This window comes from Camarhynchus parvulus, chromosome 11 (assembly GCF_901933205.1).
Source record: "Camarhynchus parvulus chromosome 11, STF_HiC, whole genome shotgun sequence".
Classification (NCBI taxonomy): Eukaryota; Metazoa; Chordata; class Aves; order Passeriformes; family Thraupidae; genus Camarhynchus; species Camarhynchus parvulus.
The window spans coordinates 8882813-8902503 of record NC_044581.1 but is presented as its reverse complement, the minus strand read 5'-3'; the positions used below and the strand labels follow the sequence as shown (position 1 = coordinate 8902503).

Sequence of the window (19691 nt, the reverse complement as noted above, 5' to 3'; positions counted from 1 at the left end):
TCAGCACAGGGCACTGCCCAGGCACCTCAGGCTGCAGCACCCAAAGGGATTCTGCAGCACAGAGCAGGGTTTGTGGATGAACAGGTGAATTGGGCAACAGCACCCAAAGGGATTCTGTGGTTTTTACACGTCACAGGTAAATGAGATAGAGAGCAACACCTGTACTAGAAGCAATTTTAACAAAAAGCATTGTCTGAGCTAAAAACCCCCAGAGTGTAATATCTAATCTCATTACTTGTATCAGACACATGAACTGGGGGATTTTAGCAAAGTTTGGTAGAAAAGACCACCAGCCCAAACCCCAGCCCTTCTCTCACTTGTTTCTAGCTCATATGTACAAAAAGGGAATCCATCACAACTTCAGCTCCAAAGTGAACTCAGAATGGTCCCAGTGCTGGCCTCAGTGCTGAGAGGAGCAGTGGGTGGCAGTGGCTGCACAATGCTGCAGTCAGACAAACACATCTCAGGGGGAAGAACAGTGCAGCAGAGGTGGTGAGGCTTTGAGGGAATCCAGGAAGGAAATGGTCAATAGCAGCTCCCCATGTGCGCCACAGGGAGAGGCTGAGGAGCTGCAGCAGTGCTGGGCAGGGCAGGCAGGGGCTGGGACACAGACAGACAGACAGACACACATCTGCTGTGGTCTGAGCATTTCACTTCATTTTCACTGTTGGCTGCATGGAGTGGCCTGGAGGCAAAGGTGTCCATCAAGGAAATAAACAAGCTGCTGCAAACGAAACGGGAGCCTGCCCAGTGAATCACAAATGGAGAGTGAATGGGCTCTGCAGCACGAGGAGAGAGACACTGGAGAGAGCTGTGAGGTAGAACATATGGTCAGCACTCTCCACCTGAGAAGTGTTGGCACTCTACCCAAGATCTTTCACAAGAAGCACAGAGCATAATTAATGCAATTCTCAGCTGTCTTTTTAATGACAAAGCAAAAATAACAATTTGCTTTTGCAAATAATAGCTGTAAATATTGCAACTACTGCTACAGAGGATTGAAAAATGGGTTATAAAAATTAATTTTATCTTTGCTATCTCTGATGCTTATTTACATCACTCTCCCCTTTAAAATGCACCAGCCTGGAAACTGGAATTAAGCTCGCTATTCAATTTTTTTTTATTTTCAGATTTCTTTCTTTCCATATGTACTAAGCAAGATTAATGCAATGTTTTAAAGTTCTCTCCTCCCTTTTTACATTACTCATTGTTTTAGGGACATTTGTGAGCATTATAGGGTAATTGAGTATCTTAAGATTTTTTTAAGCAATAATTAGCTTCCTGTAATTCTCTTTGTGATTTTCTGTATCCTTCCCCACTCCACAGACTGATACAACAGCTAATTAATGTTTCAGTGAATACCAAGCTTCTATTCTTAGTTGTATTGACAGTACAGTTTTCAAAGATCTTTAGGTCCATGAGTGACCTTATGCTTATGACAAATTTTCTGCAACTCAGTTTTCTCCTCCAGCTTTACAGAACATTATGGCAACATTTGTACAGGGAATTCACATTAGTGGGAATGTTATCAGAAAGTTCCTTGCTGTTATCAGAAAGTTCCTTATGTTGCTTTCAACTAACTTGTGTAAAAGTCTATGATGTTTTTAAACCTTTTAAAATAAGAAAAAAAGCCTTCCAATCAGATGGGCAAAGTTTTGTGTCATCAGCTGTGACTTGTCATGGTCAGTCCCACTGTTGTAAATTAATATTTTTTAATCTATCTTGGTTTTGAGGGAGATTCTGTAGACATATGATACAACAAGGGAAAACCCGGAGACATAAAAAATGGCAAAGATTTCATCTTCTACTTTTCCATAAACATCAAACAAACCAATTGACTGCTCAGACAGAAAGAACAATTCTCTGTGTTGCCCACGTGGCAGAACTTAGGGAGGGTCAGTCCTCCAATCATCTGCTACAAGTCCAGGATTCCCTGAAAAATTAGTTTTTCAATCTCCTTGCAGTTCTGAGGGTGTTGTCAAGACTGAGAGCTAGCTGGGAAGATGTAATGAGCCAGATGAACTGTCAGTCAGCTGAACTAAAGACTGAATAACAAAATGGCAAACGAGCCAACAGCTGTGAGCACAGCACTGCTTCACTCCAGCTTTTTGTTCAGCAAGAGATCAGCAGCTCCTTCCTTGGCAAGAGCAGCATTTTACATGAGGAGATTTCATGTGATCCTTGGTGTGTGAGCTGGGCTCTGTCTAGGAGACACAGCTCACAGTTCAGAGTTTTGTTTTGGACTTCATTTCCCATTTTCACATGTGCTCTTGGCATGGGCAGGGACAAATACACAACAGCAGCAGCTCCAAACTCAGGTGAATATTCTCCCAAGAGAGAGCCTTCAAGTGTTGCTAAGATGTTTTAGCCTTGTAAAAGCTGCAAGTGCTGTGAGGAAGTTTTCAGGAGCTGTTTGCAGTTTCTTGGCCATTTAACAGTGTGATTGTAGCTGTTGGCACTTTCAGGTTCCAGTTTCTTTCCCAGATATGGTGATTTTGTTGATAACCAGCACTCACAGACCTGGAACCTGCTGGTTTGGTCAGGGTCTGAAATGCTGGTGTGTGCAGTTTTGTGGGATTTCTTACCAAGTGATCCTTAGAGCTTGATGTGCTTTCAATGCAAGAAGCACAGTAGCAGCTAGGAAGAATTTAATTTAAAGTTTGATAGTCATGCTGATTATGTTTAGAATGGCTCTAATGCTGCAGATAACATCCCAAGCAAATTATCAACTGCCTGTCCTTTCTCTGATCTGCTACAGCTTGGAAAACATTCAGTCAGTGAATTCTTCTGGAGCAAAGAAAGCATAAGGTTTTATCTTCAAACTTACTGAGATGTGTGAATATGCCCACAAACAGGAATTTCCTTTGCCATTGGGAAGCCAGCCCAGCTCTCCTCTGGGTGTTCTATCTCAACAGGAGTTTTGTACTGTGTAAGCAAACAACGGCAGTGGCACAGGGGGGAGATACACTGAAAAACTCACTTCAGCTTGGAGCTAAAACTACCAAAAATATCTTCCACTGAAAAGACTTTGTAAGAAAGCACAGGAAAGTACTGTTAATAGCAAGCATTTGCTGGAATTTCTGACAGAGGCAAGACCCTGCTGTGCAGTAAAGCTGTGGCTGAAGTGACTCAAATCAAACCTTTGTATTTAGGATTCTCCTACTGAGGAAAAACGAGGGCTTGGTGTTGCTCTTGTGGCAGAACACAGAGCTATGCACAGGTTCACAACCAGAAGCTGATGTGCCTTTTCCTGGGCTTGTTCTTTCCCTGCAGAGGACAAGCTGGAGCAGCAGCACTCTCTGTTTACACACTACAAAGACCCGTGTCGAGTTGGTCCTGGGGAGGATAAGCCTTGGGCAATCGGTAAGAGTTCTCCAGCTCTCAGGGTGGGAGCTCCCGCCTCCCTTCTGCCACCCACAGCCTGCCCCAAGCAGCTGCTGCTTCAGCTGACCAGCAGTAAGAGTTTGGTGGAGGACAAATATTTATAAAAATATAATATAATATAATATAATATAATATTATAATTAATATAATATAATATAATATAATATAATATAATATAATATAATATAATATAATATAATATAAATTTATAATATTTATATTTATTATGGTATTTCTATACCATAAATTTTATAAACTTTAACAATATCTCATGGAATGATAATTAAGCACCAAACAGAGACCTTGAACTGCATTCCCCATTCTAGAAGTGCATCAAGCACTGAATGCATCAAGCTAGCTGAATGCCTTCCCCAAATATTCTACTTTTAAAATAATCTCTAGATTACTTGGAGGGGAAGGTGGCCAATTTATTGTTTCTGTACTTTGTGCATGCAGTGAAAGCCTGCAGCTTCTGCTCAGAGTGTTCCATTTGGTGCTCAATAAATAGTGAGGATGTAACAAAGCAAACCAACCCCACGAATTTGTGAGGTTTGTATTACAAAAGATTTCCTGGAACTCTGAGATATTAATACCTGGTGAGACTCAGTTGAACTCGCTGAAGTTTTAGAACAGGAATTAATACTTTCCCCAGAGGAGCTTTAATAACTGTGAAGGTACTAAAGTTAAGTAGAACTTTTTAATAATGAGGTTTTACTCCGTGGTAGGAGAAAAACAAATTAGAGTCATGGGGGCTGAGAAAGTGGAAGTGTGGAGACATTTGCAAGGTGTCAGGCAGTAGGGAGGCCTGGAGGGAGAAGCAAACACTGCTCTCAGAGCAGTTCCCTCTGTCCCACACACCTGTGCCCTGCAAGCTGCCCAAAGCACATCCCAGGAGCTATGCTGGGACACTCACATCTCCTTTCTGTTCACAGGTACCCTGCTGGATCCTGAAGGATTATATGATGAAGAAGTGTGCACCCCAGATAACCTACAGAAGTATGCAATTCCTAACCTTTCCACATCTTTTAGACAGTTCTGTAAAAAGCAAGTTCATTGCTTGCTCTTTAACATTTCAGATGTTCAGACTGAGAGGTATTTTATGGACTGAAAACAAAACAAATAATCAAATTTTTACCCAGGGGTGTTTGGGGAAGAGGATAAAAGGGGCTGGTTCTCTAAGTCAGACAGGGTTGGCTTCAGTGGGTGGAAAGATGAGAGAGCTGCAGGCAGTATCTGTTTGTCTCCAGGGCTGGTCCTACCTGGGCAGGCCCACAACACAAGAAACTCCAAGCACTCCCAAAAAGAGAGCATGGACAGCTTGTCTGAAAGTCTCTGCAGGCAGCCAGTTCTGAGGTCACAGCACTGCAAAGGGCAGCAAAAAGGAAATGTAGTTTTCCTTAAATAAAAACCCCACAAAGTTTAAAACACCACCCCCAGCCCAACAACATACCCAAGCCCAACAAGTTACCCCTTCATTGCAGAGTTCAATACACCTGAAGCACCAGCTCACAAATACAGACAGGAATTCCACTGCACAGCAGACAGAACTAAAAATATGGCTCAGGATCTTCCAGTGATACTTGTGCAGCATCACCTCTAAGAAGAGTTTGATATTCAGAAACAGGTGTCTGTGGTTCGAGCTAGGGGAGTTAGGAGAAATACAAAAAAATCTTAATTAACAGAAGTCTTAAGGTAAATTTCTTGAATACTTGTTTGTTAAATAATATGCCAGTGGAGAGAAATGAATAAGTTTTATATCTTTTAGAGCAGCACTTAATTAATATGGCAATCCTTTTGTCACCTTCTCTACCATGAAGGCAAGTTTACTGTGCTAAATAAATACCTCAGCATCATGACTAACTATGAAAGATGTTCTAACTATGCATTACCAAAATATGCTAGAGAGGTAAAGGTATTTAAATTAAGAAATCAGTCCAGATGTTTCTGTTGACACACATAATGGAAATGGTACATTATAGGAGGTTGATTTAATTACTCACCAAGCACAATACATTTCAGGGCATAGATGGACACTTCATTGAATGCATTAAGTGAGGCCACACCCTGAAGTTTTCTTTCAGTTTTGAACAAAGAAATTGAATTTTAGGCATCAGGTTTAGCTTTAGTTTACATCCAAAATAAAATTTTTTTACAGTGAATCCTGCTTTGCACATTTGAGACATTACAAATTTTCCAGAAATTTCTATTCACACATTAAAAACATAACTTTAGTACATGTGAAAGGGATTTCTGGAAAGCAAAAATAAGGTAATTTGGCTCTACAATCAAGTTTGATAAGGTAAATATATATGGATATAACATTATATCTTATGCCTCCAAGAGCAGGTTTGGAGCATTTAAATAAAACCAAAACACCAAAACAAAACCTAACCCCCTTCATCCCCTAAGAAAACCAAACCAAACCAAAGCCCAAACAAACCCTGTGTTTTAAATTGGCCTTTTCAGACAATGTGTCACAAAATTCCTTTCCGGGTATTATGTTTTATTCCCTGAAGAGTTACTGGTGTTCAGCAATTCTGTTCCACTGACAAATACATGACTGATTAAATAGGGAGCCATCAAATAATCAATAACAAATTAAGAATATTACTTGTGCTGCCTCTGGGCATGCACAGCACCTCTGGCTGTGACAACTGAAAAACAGCCTTGAGTGCTGGGAGCAGAAAGTACATAAGGCTTCTTGCCTGCTAAGTTGGTTTCAATTTTATGCAATGTGTTATAGTTCTTTTGCACTGATGAAATGACCTCTGTGAGACTGTAAATCCCCCTGGCTCTTCCTGCAGCTCTGCAGGGACACAGGGCTCTGCATGTGTGCATTTGTAGAGTGCTCATGTATTGCAGAGCCATGGTTTCCATGAGAGGCTGAGGGAGCCTGTCCTGCTGTCTCTGCAATGGACTGGCAAACAGAGAATTTGCAAGGAAATCCCAGGAAATGGAAAGCAATTAATGGAATCTGGGCTTTAAAGATATTTAAATGTCAAATAGCACAGTGGCCGTGGGGCACTACCTAGCTAACAAATATTGTTCACACACACAGCAAAGCAGAGTACTGCCTAGAATTGATCCATGCCAATTTAAATGCCTGTAAAGCTTTATCAAGGTTTATTATGGAAAAATTTGAGAAATGTCAGCTATCCAGAGAATTATTTCTTCATCAGCACTCTTAGTTTATAAATAAAATCAAGTATTTCACATTACTTAAATAAATAGGCCATAAAAGCAGCAGAACAACTCGTTCTTAACTATGTCTTTTGTGTTAAGCACAGACTTGGTACAAGTAATAGGCAAGTCATTTATAATTATCAAACAATTAATTAGCTAGATGTAACAACCTGAGCCCTGCCACAGTCCTGGAAGCCACACAAGCTTCTGCTCAGAAAGGCTTCAAGAAATGCACACAAATAATCCCATCTTACAGAGATGATTGTCATCTTTAAGTTAAGCCTTGGAATAAAGCCAGTTTTATCTCTGAACCCTGACCAGAGGCAAGCCTAGGAGAACACATTCCAGCACAGCTAAGAAAAAATTTAAATGCAATTTTTTTCCTCGGCTGGTCAGGGGCTCACAGTTCTGGGCTAAAGGCTTCAATACCAGTGAGAAAAGTCTTCCTCAGCTCAGGTGCCTCTGGCCAGAATGAGAGCTGGTCCCTCGAGGTCTGGGCTGGGGGAGTTTTGCCTTGTGGCTCCCTTGCAGTCACTGCTCTTGGTTCTCCTTGGCTGCAGCTGGGTCAGCACCACACAAGCACCACAGGGATGGAGCATTCTCACTCCAGCTCTGGGGTCCCTGGGACTGAAACCATGTCAGGGAAAAACAAAGTTACAATTTGTTCATTTTCCCTTTCTTTGTATCCTATGAATCAAGACAGTTATTCTGATAAAATTGGTTTAGTTGTGCTCAGTCATGATTTGTTCCCTCAAATTGTCAGGGTTTAACTGCCAGCATGGCTGAGCCAGCTGTCCTGGAGAGACAAACAGCAAACCCCTGTGCACAGAGAGGTGCAAGTTCTCAGCAGCAGCACATGCATGCACATTCACAATTTGCCTCCCTCATGTATTTGACATTAATATTTCCTCCAACCAGCACTTGTGCAGTTGAGTACCCAGCACACACAGACTTTTTAAAAGACATAACTGAAGCTGAAACAAATTCATGTCTTAAACTAATGCAAATAAGATTTTTTTGCAGTAGTGCTGCAGAGCTAATCAGCAGTTTCTTCTAGTTTGTTACTTAATTAGCTTTGCCAAATATAAATACAATTTTTGAAAGAGGTCAGTACCATCAAAGAACTTGCTTCCTTGAACCTAGAAAAACAATCTAAGGAAGTGAATCATTTGCAAGAGCTCTTTGGAGAATCAGAGTGGGGTACAGACAATAAGCTAATTTATGTGAGTTATTATTAAAACAAAGCAACACATAAAAGAAAGTTTACTTTCATAAACTGACTACAGTAAGCTCTAAGAACCTTCAATACCTCCCTAAGTCCAAAGAGGAGTTAAGAAAAGTTGTAATCAAATGACTACATGATCAGTTTTGCCACTGTTATCTGCTGCAGCACAAAAAGTGCACCTTTAAATGTACCAATTGCCCAAACTTAGAGATTATTACACTACTGAGACCTAATCAGCTGTAGCCAGTGCTGGGTCCTCTCTGCCACCATTCAGGTCCTTCCAATATCCCAAAATCTGACAAACCAACTATCTGAATCTCACATATTAAAACATACCACCAGTGCTTGTCCCTTGTTTTTCCTCCATTCTGTACTCCCACGTGTCTGTATTAGAAAAATTCCTGAACCCAGCCCCATAGAACCCATCCAAGTCAAGTCCTAAAAACCAGGTGATCAAAAAGACCTTATTTTTCTCCAAGGTGAAATTAAAGGCTTTGTGCCTGCTAGGACCCAGGTTCATGGCTCAGTATTTCTCCTGCAGCAGTTGATGATGCAGCTTAATGGCAAAATCAACCCTTGCAAGGGAAAGCACAGAGCCCTGAGCTCAGGTCTGGGCAGGTGAGTAAAGAAGGAGATTTTTGAGGAGGTGCTTTTGAAAGTTTGTGTTTTAAGGCAGGTACAGCAAAACCAGAGCAGGCCCTGTCTGTGTGGGCTGTGCCACTCACCTGCGTTGGACTTGATGTCACCTGGGCACAATCCCCAGCACGGGAGGGTCCCAGCCCAGCTTTGCTCACATGGCTGGGGCTGTTCCTCTCAGTGCTCCTTTGGCAGAGCTTTGAAATAGAACACAGGAGGGTAAAACAAGTTTCCCTCAAAATCCAACACAACAGCAAACCAGCACAGAACAGCACAGGATTACTGTAAGAACAGAGTGTCAGGGACCCTTGTGGGGTACATGCTCCAAGGTCACGTTTGAAGCTGGGCTCAGTTCAAAGTTAGATGGAGTTGCTCAGGGCCTTAACAGTCTTCTGTTTAAAGCCTACAGGTAATGTTTAAACACCCAAAATAAGTATTTTAATGGAAGAGCAGCATCTTATTTCCTGGAACACAAGATTGGTACCTAGAAAACCAATTCTCAGTTTTGAGTGCTTCTGTATGTGGCCTTGGGCTGGGTAATCTCCTTGCAGGGTGGGAGGGCAGTGCTAGCACACCTGATGAGTAACTCCTCCATGTGGAGGAGTCTGCAGTGTCACACACAGGAATCAACCAAATTAGGCTTGTTATTTCTAGTGAAGGAAGGGCTGGGGGTGCAAGACACAGTAATCTGATGCTGAAACCTGCTCAAAACCACCCACCATGTGCCCAGATGTGGGTTCCTGCAAACCAGTCCTCACCCATCCCGTCTGTAAGGCAGGAGTTGGTCTGATCAGAATGGAGAGGTTTGTATCAAAGTGCTCAGGTTTGTAAAAGCAATCCAGGAAACAACTTCCTCCTCTGCCAGTGTCAGCAGCACTGGAAATCAACAGAGGGGCTGTGAGCAGCCTTATAGCACTGACAGCAGGCTCCCCTCTCAGTGTTTGCTCTCTTGGCTTCAAGGGAGCTCTAGGGCAGCACCAGTGATACCAAGCCTGCCATGAGGCTTTAGGAGCACTGTCAGCAGTTAGAGCAGCCTCACACTGGAAATCACATTTGGAAAAAGATGTGCTTTACGGGTTTAACAGTCCTTTGGGACTGGGATTATCCTTACCAGGGATTTGGAGAGAGCCCTGGGTAAGGGGTAAATGGCCAGGATGAGCAAACATTTAAACACTAAAACTTGCTTTGTTTGTTTTTTTAATGAAACAGGGTGCTGGAAAGTGAAGAAGGAAGGAAAGGATACTTAGTCTATCCCACCAGCAAGAACCATGGTTCCAGTCAGAAGGGGAGGAAGGCATCACTGAAAGGAAACGGGAGGAGGATTGACTATATGCTCTACACAGAAGAAGGTCTCTACCTGGAGTGGAAAGTGGTGAGTTTCAGAGTTGCCAAAAAGGCTGTAACTTGCACAGCATGCTTCTCTGAATGGCACGGCAGCCTGTTCTGCTTGGATTAACACCCATACTCCTGGGAGGACTGGCTGCTTTGCTATTTTCCACTTCTGCATGCAGGTACCATGTTTGTAAAGCTACTACATAACAAAGTTGAGTTTGAGGATTCCAGCAGCAGCACTGGTAGATGTACTGCTCTTCCAAAACAACCAACCAACCTTCATTTCACTCAATTTGCCCAGCTGTTTTGCTTGATGCTTTTCCTGTTCCTGCAGTCTGAATATTTTTTAAATGTTTTCAAGTGTTTGGATGTTCTTTTATGTCTATATAAAAACCTACCTAAGTTACAACTCTGCAGTATGTAGGGAGAAGCTAACATGAGGGAGTACCCAGAGGGAGAACTTGTCGGGTGCAGTCTGCTTCCTAGTGTAGGGCCTTGCCTTGTACAGAGTTCCATGATGAAAACAAGGAGCTCATCCACACCTATTTACCATACCCTGCACGTGGATCACCTACTGCAGATGAGTCTGTCTGGAACAACAGAGATGTTACTGTAAATGGAAAGAAAAGGCCCAACAGATTTCATCCAGAGCAGCTCAGCTGCATGAGTGGCTCGCTCACCCTCTGCAGCACTGCCAGGCCCTGAGTGGCAGCTCCTCATCAGCCCAGCCAAACCAGGCTGCTCCCACACCTCTATAATACACTAAGGCAGTTCAAAGAGGCTGAGCTCTGATGTGTGGAATGACAGACTGGTTTTTCAGCTCCTTATCCTATTTTTGTTGTCCTTCTGCAGGAAGTGGAAGAGTTCAGCTTTATCACCCAGCTGGCAGGCCTGACTGACCACCTTCCAGTAGCAATGCGTCTCATGGTGTCTACAGGAGAGGATGACCCTTAAAACTGACCAGCTCAGAGAGATTAAAGAGGGAAACATGAATGATATTTCAAAAATATCAGAGGATGAGAATGAACTATTCTGGTGCCACGTTAGGAAAGATGACCAGACCTGACCTGGGCTACTCCCAGAAAGTACCAACAATGTGGATCTAAAAAGGGAAGAAATGGAAGGGGCTGTGGCCAAAAGCCACTGTCACAAGTGGCTCAGGCAACAGGGCAGGCCTGTACTACAAAGCTTTCACTGTGGACCGAACGGAACCGAGATGGAAGTCCTATTTCCTTCTGAACCAGTGCCATTCTTACTAAAACATGTTTTTATACTAATATATAGCACAATTTAGTTTGTACTTAGTCTGTGAGTTAGTGCTGCTCAATGGTTTTTTGCATCATTTCTTTGTCTAACTACAAAGCTGCAGCTTTTTCTCTTTCTTTAGCCTGTGACAGTTGTAGTTCGTGCTCGCAGCAGCCGCATGCGCCCGCACTGCATGCACGGGAGGAACCGGGCAGAGGAACCTGGCAGCAGGCAAGGGAGGGCACAAAGCAGGCCCAGCCAAAGCCTCCTGGGACTGGAAACCCTTCTGTCAGTACAGGTAGACCTTAAACCAAACAACTCTCTTCAATTTGCAGACTGGTATCTTCCTGTCTCATTGAAGGATAATTAAAAGATTTGGAATCGAGACTTCAAGAACACAGTCCCACCCTTATTCCAGCTGTGTTCCCACTGAAATCATGAACTCTTTTGTCTGAATGATGACTCCAGAATCAGGCCTTCAGCTTTCTAAATGCAACCTATTCCCTTAAGAAGAAATAGTTTCCCTGTAATGTCTTTCTTTCCCACGTGTGGGACAGTTCTGAATTATGGTATGGGATATGTATGTTACAGTAGAGTGAATAGATTCCTGTAGTACCATTGGTAACACCAGAGCCAACATTCTGCCTTAGCTAGAAAGGGTAAGTGGGAAATGAATTGTAAAATGCATGCTAGATATAGAGTAAAAATAAACATAAGTGACATTTGGGGGAAAAAGGTGTAGAACAGTGTATGATTGATAAGGCAGAATAACCTGACCATTTTCTAAAGGAATCAGTACACTTAAAGGGGAAGTGGAACGTTGCCAGAAGGAGAGTAGAGAATAGAACTGTGACTCTTGGCCTTAGGTAACTGCTTCCCAGGAACAGAGGCTGTTTTGATGTCTGTGAGACACGATTCTCCATTCGTTAAGCACCCACAGACTTGAATGGGGGTCTTGCCATCTGAATCATAATTCTTTCCATTAAAGCTCTTCAAGTGTGGGGCTCCCCTCTGCCATCTTGTCCCCATGACCTGACCTACCCAGCCTCTGTAACCTTAACAAAAATAATGAAAACCAGAGAATCAGGTCCATAATGAGACTTGGCATTTTTTAGGGATTTAATTTCAGAGGGTTTGTGTTGTTGGGAGAACAATGAAACCCCTTCTGTTTTAACCCTCACTTAGTTTCTTCTGCCTATTTCCTGTTCTAGTTTAGTTTTATTTCCCCTTGCATTACAAATCCCCTGTGTTAAGAAGAGTTAACCCAATATTAGATGTACTCCATTAAGTAACCTGTTTTAGTTATGCTGCCCACAAACTCCTGAGGACGCTCTTGTTTTGGTTTAGTTTACACTTGCTGTGAATCAGCTTGAGCTAAATCAGAATAGATCTAAATTAGAAATCTCAGTCTGCACAGCTTCTGGTACTTGCTTAGTTAGCTACAGTAACCAACAGAACTTGTACTTAGATCTGATTTTGCAAATAGAGAAACTCGTAGTAGTCATGAGAGTACAGGACTAACAGTATTGGCTAATTCCAAGGAGGCAGCAAGGCCACTGCTCACACTCTCCCTCTGCACCTGGTCTTGACTCATTTTATGCCTCATTTTCCAGTCCTGGGGTTCCTTCAGCAGAGACTGCCTCTTAAAAGTGTACTGTGCCAAACCATGGGGTAGTCTGAAGTGCAACCCATGGGGACTCAAAAATGGAACCAGACTCAGCTCCCCTTTTTATAAAATTAGGAATTCAAGTTTACAGAATCAGAGACTTTAGTGTACTACCCCAGTGCACCATCAGTTTCCCACTTTGTATGTCTGTCTTTATACAGAGGGTGCACATATGTGCAATGTGTCTTTCGGGTTTCTTATTGCTCCAGTCAATTCAGAAAAACTTGTACCCAAACCAATGCTTTTTAATCCTGTTTTCTACCTTGCTTGTATTTTATTAATCTTTTTTAAAAAACCCAAACAGTACCAGTAGCAATTTGTGTGCTGTCCAGCAGATATTTCTCAGTAGTAAGACTAACTACAAGGTACGGTATTTTTAATAGTTTTCCTAACAATGTAAATTAAAATTTGATATCCATTTCACCAAGTATCAGTCGCAGGAGCTGAATTTGACACTGTGTGGGATACAAACATAAAACTACTGCCAAACAATGTTACATTATTTGCAGTAAAACTACCATGGTCTAAATTACTTTAAAATTTGTTCTGTGGCTTTGTGCTGACTGAAAAATCAGCCACTTTCATCAACTTTTTGAGATATGCTGAGAAATGTGTTTTCAAATTTGAAGTAAACTGTTTTAGATTTTGATGTTGCTAGTTCCTCAGTGCTCAAGAACTGGCTAGTTGTAAAATGCTCTCTTACACAACACACACACATTTAACCAGTGTAAGTAGTTCTAATTTACTGTCTTGGGGATGTGGCTTTGCAAGGGAGTGATGCTGGGGGGTTCAGCATTGTGGCACCACTGTGCAGATGCTCCTTGGTTTTTGCATGGATCCTGTGCCTTCTGCTGCCTTGGCAGTGCTTGCAGGGGTCAGAGAGTGTCTGTAGCAGTGACCTGGAATGAACAGGCTTCCCCTTCCACAACAGTGACCTCCAGGAGAAAAATGAGTTTTGCCTACATCACTCCAGCCACCACAGTTCCATCCAACAGCCCACAGAGAATCCACCCAGACAATGCCTGTACTGGCACAATATCAACCATCACAGGCCTTAGGCAGACACTATAGGATAAAATATTTGCATTAAAAAAATTGGGGGGCAGGGCTGGGGGTAAAGAGACCACACCCAGGAGAACAAACCCTGGAAAGCTTTTTCAGATGTCAATCCTACTTTGCTTATGGGTAGCATGACCCAATTTATAAGTAGACTATTATAAGAAATCAAGTTAAGCTTACTCTACTATGCTTATCCCACTTTGTGCTGGGATTTCAGGCATCTTCAAGAAGTGACTGATAAGACTATGCTTGGTTAATACCTGCCCCTCACCAGGGATACTGCAGATGAAATGAAATATTTTTATAAAAGCTAGATAACATCTTCTGTTTCTCATGTTCAGTTTGCATTTTACAACAGCACTTCTAGAACAATTGAACAAAAGGCCCAAAGAGGACAGTAGAAAACCAAGCATTTCCAGGAGTTTTGAAGGTGTCAGGTCCTGACAAAGTTGGTAACTTTAGATCACTTCAAAAATGCACCCTAGAGATGGAGCCACTGAGCCCAGGGAGGTACCCCCAGCCTCATGCTGAGGGAAAGGCATTTGACTCATTCAGTGGTGCCCAGTTTTACTCCATCCCAGCCTGGACACTTGGCAGCAGCTGCCTAAAGCCCCCAAACAAAACCACCAGAGCCTGGCTCCAGGAGAAGCCTGCAGCCCCAAAGGTGTGTCCTGCTGGCTGCAGAGGGAGCTCACCTGCCTTGTGCCAGTATCATGACAGTTTTATCCCAGAAACATTCTGTTGGTCTGGCTAGACCCTCAGGCCTATTTGTTGGGTGAGACAGTAAGATTTAAGGAACATACAATTCCAATGAGGATTTTTTAATAGCCTTTGTTTGGTGGTCAGGTGAAGCCAATCTGACTGTTCCCAGTTTGGTGTGTGAGCTACCCTGGCTCACACAGCAGCACAGCAGTGTCAGTACATATCATCAGCTCAGAAATGAAACAGTTTTGCCTCCTCCTGGCACTACAGGATGAGGACAGAAATACAATTCAAGCACTTTGAAAAGCTCCCAGTTTTATCCATTACAAGGGTCAAATTGTTACTGAAGGTCTCACTTTTCCATGCCATTTTGTTTTAAATATAATCTTGATGCTTTTAAAGACTTGTATTATTGCTGAAGTTTAGAAGTCCTGTAATAAGAATAACCTTTTTTTATTTCAATGATTTTTCGGTATTGTATCCTTCTGGAACCTACTGTTTTTATATGGTAAGCACACACCTTCTGACATTTTGTTATAAATGTATTAAAAAAAAAAGGAAAAATTGAAATATTTTCATTGGTTTCTTTACCTGCAAGAAAACCACAATCACAGACCTGATAAAAACAAGGTATTTTAAACAATATGGAGGGGGTTTTGTCTTTTATTGGTGCTGAAAGGAATAACTGGTTGATGCAAACAAGATAATAAAATTTCAAGGCTCAAATGGTTCTGTGCTGTCACTTTCTCTGGTTTTGTGATGTGGAGTCTGATGTCACCAACACAGATCTGACTCCAGATCACAGTCTGGTGGGTGGGTCAAGTGCAGCTCACTGCGCTACGCCTGTTGTAGTGAACACGGGATGAGAGAAATGAGTCCTTTTAACTCCCCCCCCACTGCCCCAAGAGCCCCTGCACAGACCCCTGAGCAGTTTTGCAGCCCTCCTGCACAGCCTTCCCTGTGCATCTCACACCATGTCCCTGCTCTGGGGACAAGGCCCTGCCCTGGACCTGGCCCCAGACTGCAGAACAGGGCAGGCTGCAGGAGCACAGCTGGGCACCACAACAGGCCCCTGAGCTCAGGGAGAGCAGCTTGTCATCCCTGTGCTGCCCATCCCTGTGCTGCCCAACCACACATCACACCCCCTGCACAACTGTTGATTTAACAAACAATGTCAAGAGAAAATAATCCATTTAACTGGTTTAGTCTCCCCAAACAGTCCCATAAAAGCCAGTAGGGAACCCCTCCTTGAAGAATTTATTTTTTCCACAAGCAGAAAGGATGAAATCAGTGGATTTCATGCAAATGAGTAAGAAAAAGGACAGTGCACATGTTTCTTGTCATTGCCTCAGGAAGGCACTACCCCATCCTATGAAACAGGGCACTGGAGATGGTTTTCTGCAGCTTTCTCCATTGCTGCACAGGTGATTTTTGTCTGCATTCTGATGCTACCACTGCATTATACTTTGACAGACTTGATTTTCCAGTGGTAGATTCCTAGCCTGCCTCTCTTGCAATACCTGACCTATTTTCCCATTGCTGCAGTTGGTTATTATGTGAGCAGCTCATGAGTGGGCTCCCTTCTATGAAGTGCTAAGGAACTACAAGTTAAAAGCACAGTAATTTCTTGGATATTTGCATATTGCAGACAGTTACAAGAACAAGTACAGAAAACTGCAGCGCCTTCCTGCTCCCTGTGCCAGGAGTTGCAGTGATGAACAGCTGCCTGTGGGTCAGCACTGGAACAGCACTGCCATCTGCTTCCTTGGCTATTTTACAGACTCTCTTGGCCAAGCACAATTATTGAAACACAAACCTCCCTATCCCACTGAAATTCCTGCCCAGAATGCTGCTAAAACATCATTCTTGTAGCCCTTTTCTTTGGCTATTTAATACTTTGGTGCAGCAGTTCTCCTTGTTGCAGCAAATTGAAGAGGCTCATCTACATTTTTGTGACCTTTCAGAAGATTATTCCAGATTTCCCATCTACCACTCCTAAACCTGTATGCCCATTTTCTTCCATGCTTCCCCTGACATTTAGGGAAACCTCCAAGAAGCCACTTGCGAAATCAGTGTGTGGGGCCTGCTAGGAAGACTGGCAGGAGAAAACCAGTTCTCATATTTTACATAATGGTAGATTTAACTACCGCTCCTTACAACCATTAAATGTGGACAGGAAGAGATATGCATTAATTGAAGGAAAGATTAGAAGAAAATGGGAGGAGGAAAAAAAAATCTGAGAATAGTTACACAAAAAGATGGAATCTTCATCTACATTCAACTCAGGATGCATATTCCTCCTTCCCAAACGCCTTCAAAACTCCTTCTTGAGTCTGACAAACATTTCATACTACTGCAGATCACATGAGCTCCTGAGGTTGTGCTCAGCCACTAATACCTTCCCTGTGGTAGCAAGAATCACATCTGAATGGACAACTAAACAGAAAAGGACATTAACTATAGTAGAAAAATGCTATAGCTTTCCTGTGTGATTTAAAGGATGAGATAATTAAATATAACCACAAAATAAAGGGGCATTTTCCACATGTTCCTATTAACACACCAGCTTTCAGCTGGCTCCCCTGTCTGTAAATGGAATTCCTAGAAAACAGCACCTGCTCTGCCCCTCTGATAGTGTCTGTAAGCTGATCCTTCACCTTCTGCTGCTCCCACAGGAGCATCTCACCAACTCACAGAGTGCCCACCACTGCCAAACCCTCTTTTCCCCTTTTGTAAGTAAATCTTTGATGTCTCTGAAGCCAAACCAAGCAGAATAACTTCAAAGAGCTTCAAGTGCCCTGTATTTGGTAGCCAGGTGTGTCAGAATATCCTCTGTAAACACTGCAACAAAAGCCTAGAGCTCCATACAGCTTTCAGTGTTACACTACAGCTGATCACCAGGGTTTGTGCCAAGCTCTGCTGAAGCTCCTCAAGCCACAGCAGTTTTTGTCCAAAGCAACCAAAAGCCTTAAAAGTCCCATTCCTATTAGCAAATGATTTGACCCTTCCAAATCCCAGCAATAAGATGTGTCAGCGTGCAGAGCTCAGTAGGGACTTTAATGTGATCCTGAACGCTGGGCTGCCATTAGGACATGGAATATTGATATCCCTGACTGCTCCCCACCCAGCTGAAATGGAATTTGCCTCCCAGATACACACATTGAACACTATCAGCTACTAGCTGATAAATCCTCCTGCCCCAATGAGACCAAACAGAGGATGGTGGCCAAGACACTGCAGTGTCAGCCCAGGGAGCCAGAGCTGCCTGCAAAAAAGGACAGAGGCTGCAGGGCAGGGGGGACAGACCCACAGATGTGACCTGGGACCCACAGATGCTGAGCAGGATGATTCACACAGAGCTCAGGATGCAGCTGTGCTAGGAACTGCTTTATCCCACAGCAATACTACTGCCATTTTAAGATTCTGGATTCAGGGATGTCCCATCCCTGGAAGTGTTGCAGGCTATATTGGATGAGACCCTGAGCAACCTGATCCAAGGAATGACAGCCTGCCCATGACAGAGGGGCTGGAACTTGATGGTCTCTCACATTCCAACCAAATTCCACTTCTGGGATTCTGTGGATTCAAACTGAAGGAGTTTCCAGTCTGACACAGCATCACATGGTGCAGTGTCTGCTCAGAAGCCTCTGAACACCTTGGTGTGATGTGGGAGTTCAGAACCTGAAATTCCCCAGTGTATCTGATCTCACCACAGTGAACAGAAAGAGATGAGCATGATGAGGGGAAGATCACATCTTTCCACATCAAAAGTAACAAGGTGCCTTTCTTCTCTTTAAAGAGGTTTGTGAACTCCTAAATGAGCAGAAGATTCTGAGTTTGAACACCCAGCCCTACTATACTTTGGGTAATGCCCTCACTATCTTTTCAGACCAACCTAGGTCTAATTGTTACCTTCTTTGTAACAGGTTCTTAAATACCTTCTAAATGCCAATTCATAACTCGAATACCCAGCAAAATCCAGCTGGATCTTTATATTTAAAACACTGCTCCTGAGGTCAACTGCCACACTTCCACCAGCTCCAGCAAAGCCAACACAGAATGTTTTATATTGCTCAGTAAGGACATCAAGGTATCAAGGAACAAAAGGCAGATGCAAGGTCTGCAGGACACCAACCAAACAAAAATCCTGGGCCTAGCATGTTGCTAAGCACTATGCTAAATATATTGCTAATGAAAGGTGTAACACACAAGACAAACTAATTCTCAGTATGCAACCTGGTCCATTATCTCAGCCCCAAAATCAGACTGTTATGAAACAGGTATTTAAAACTCTATTTTCTGTTATTCCTTGGTTACATTTAATTCCTCTCCCCCACACTTGCCAACAAAGTTTTTATAGCCACAGCAAACTCAGACTTTTAACCAAACTTATCTTGTGTCCACAGTAAGCACATAAGAAAGTCTTCATGCTGCAGCCACTTCATGACAAGTGTTCCTGAAACTCTGTGCCACTTTTGAACCCACAGTGCTAACCTGGTGAGATCCTTCTGCCCACAGCTGACCTTGAGTGTCCTCTCACCTCACTGCAGAAGCCTCACCATGCTGCAGCTCTGCTCCAAAGACAGAGCAAATTAGAAGCTGTAAATGCAGCATTTATTACACACTGGCAGAAAGAAACACTGCGTCTGGTCAAGGGCTGGGCAGTGGCTCCACACCCAGTATAACAGGTCCTTGTCCAGGCCTGGATGCCTGGGCTGACAATTAGAAAGTTTCTGACCACAAGACCAGGAAAGTTCAAAACTAGCTTCCAAATGACCACAATGGAATGCAAAATAAGCAAAAAAAAATTCCACTCTGAAACCCCAATGCTTTTAAAACAGAGTTGAATGTATATTTACAGAGAGTCTGTGCTTGAGACAAGCTGCAGGAAAGGATGATACAGAACAACCCAAAGGTCCCACTCAGTCCCCACTTTGGTTTGAGGACAGGGGGAAAATACAGAATTTCTTCTGCTTCTGGGTTATGCTTATTTATAAGGGAAGCATAATTATCTGTTTGGGACTGTCAGTTTATTATTTAAAGAACCCCATCACTGCTATTTTTACTCATGTTTTAAACGTGGACAGAACTGGAGCTTACAAGCAGAAACTCTTGAAGTATGAATAGGTGCCTGTCAAGGCTCTCTATCAGAAGACTGTACTGAAAGCACAGGGAGGAGGGGGAATGGAAGGAAATTGAATGGGAGGTCACACCGGATCTGCAGACATACTGCAAGGATAGGAGAACATCTAAAAATAT

The 19691-nt window shown here is 43.0% G+C and overlaps 1 protein-coding gene across 1 annotated transcript in view; it reads left to right on the top strand.

Moving 5' to 3' along the window:
* Positions 1–15158, top strand: part of SMPD3 (sphingomyelin phosphodiesterase 3) — a 104617-nt gene extending 89459 nt beyond the window's left edge. The window contains exons 5-8 of the mRNA XM_030955700.1: positions 3274–3363; positions 4317–4380; positions 9638–9800; positions 10613–15158. Of these exons, the coding sequence (XP_030811560.1) occupies positions 3274–3363; positions 4317–4380; positions 9638–9800; positions 10613–10714 (419 nt within the window). The 3' untranslated portion in view covers positions 10715–15158. The remainder of the gene's footprint in view (positions 1–3273; positions 3364–4316; positions 4381–9637; positions 9801–10612) is intronic.
* The last annotated feature ends 4533 nt before the right edge of the window (positions 15159–19691 follow it).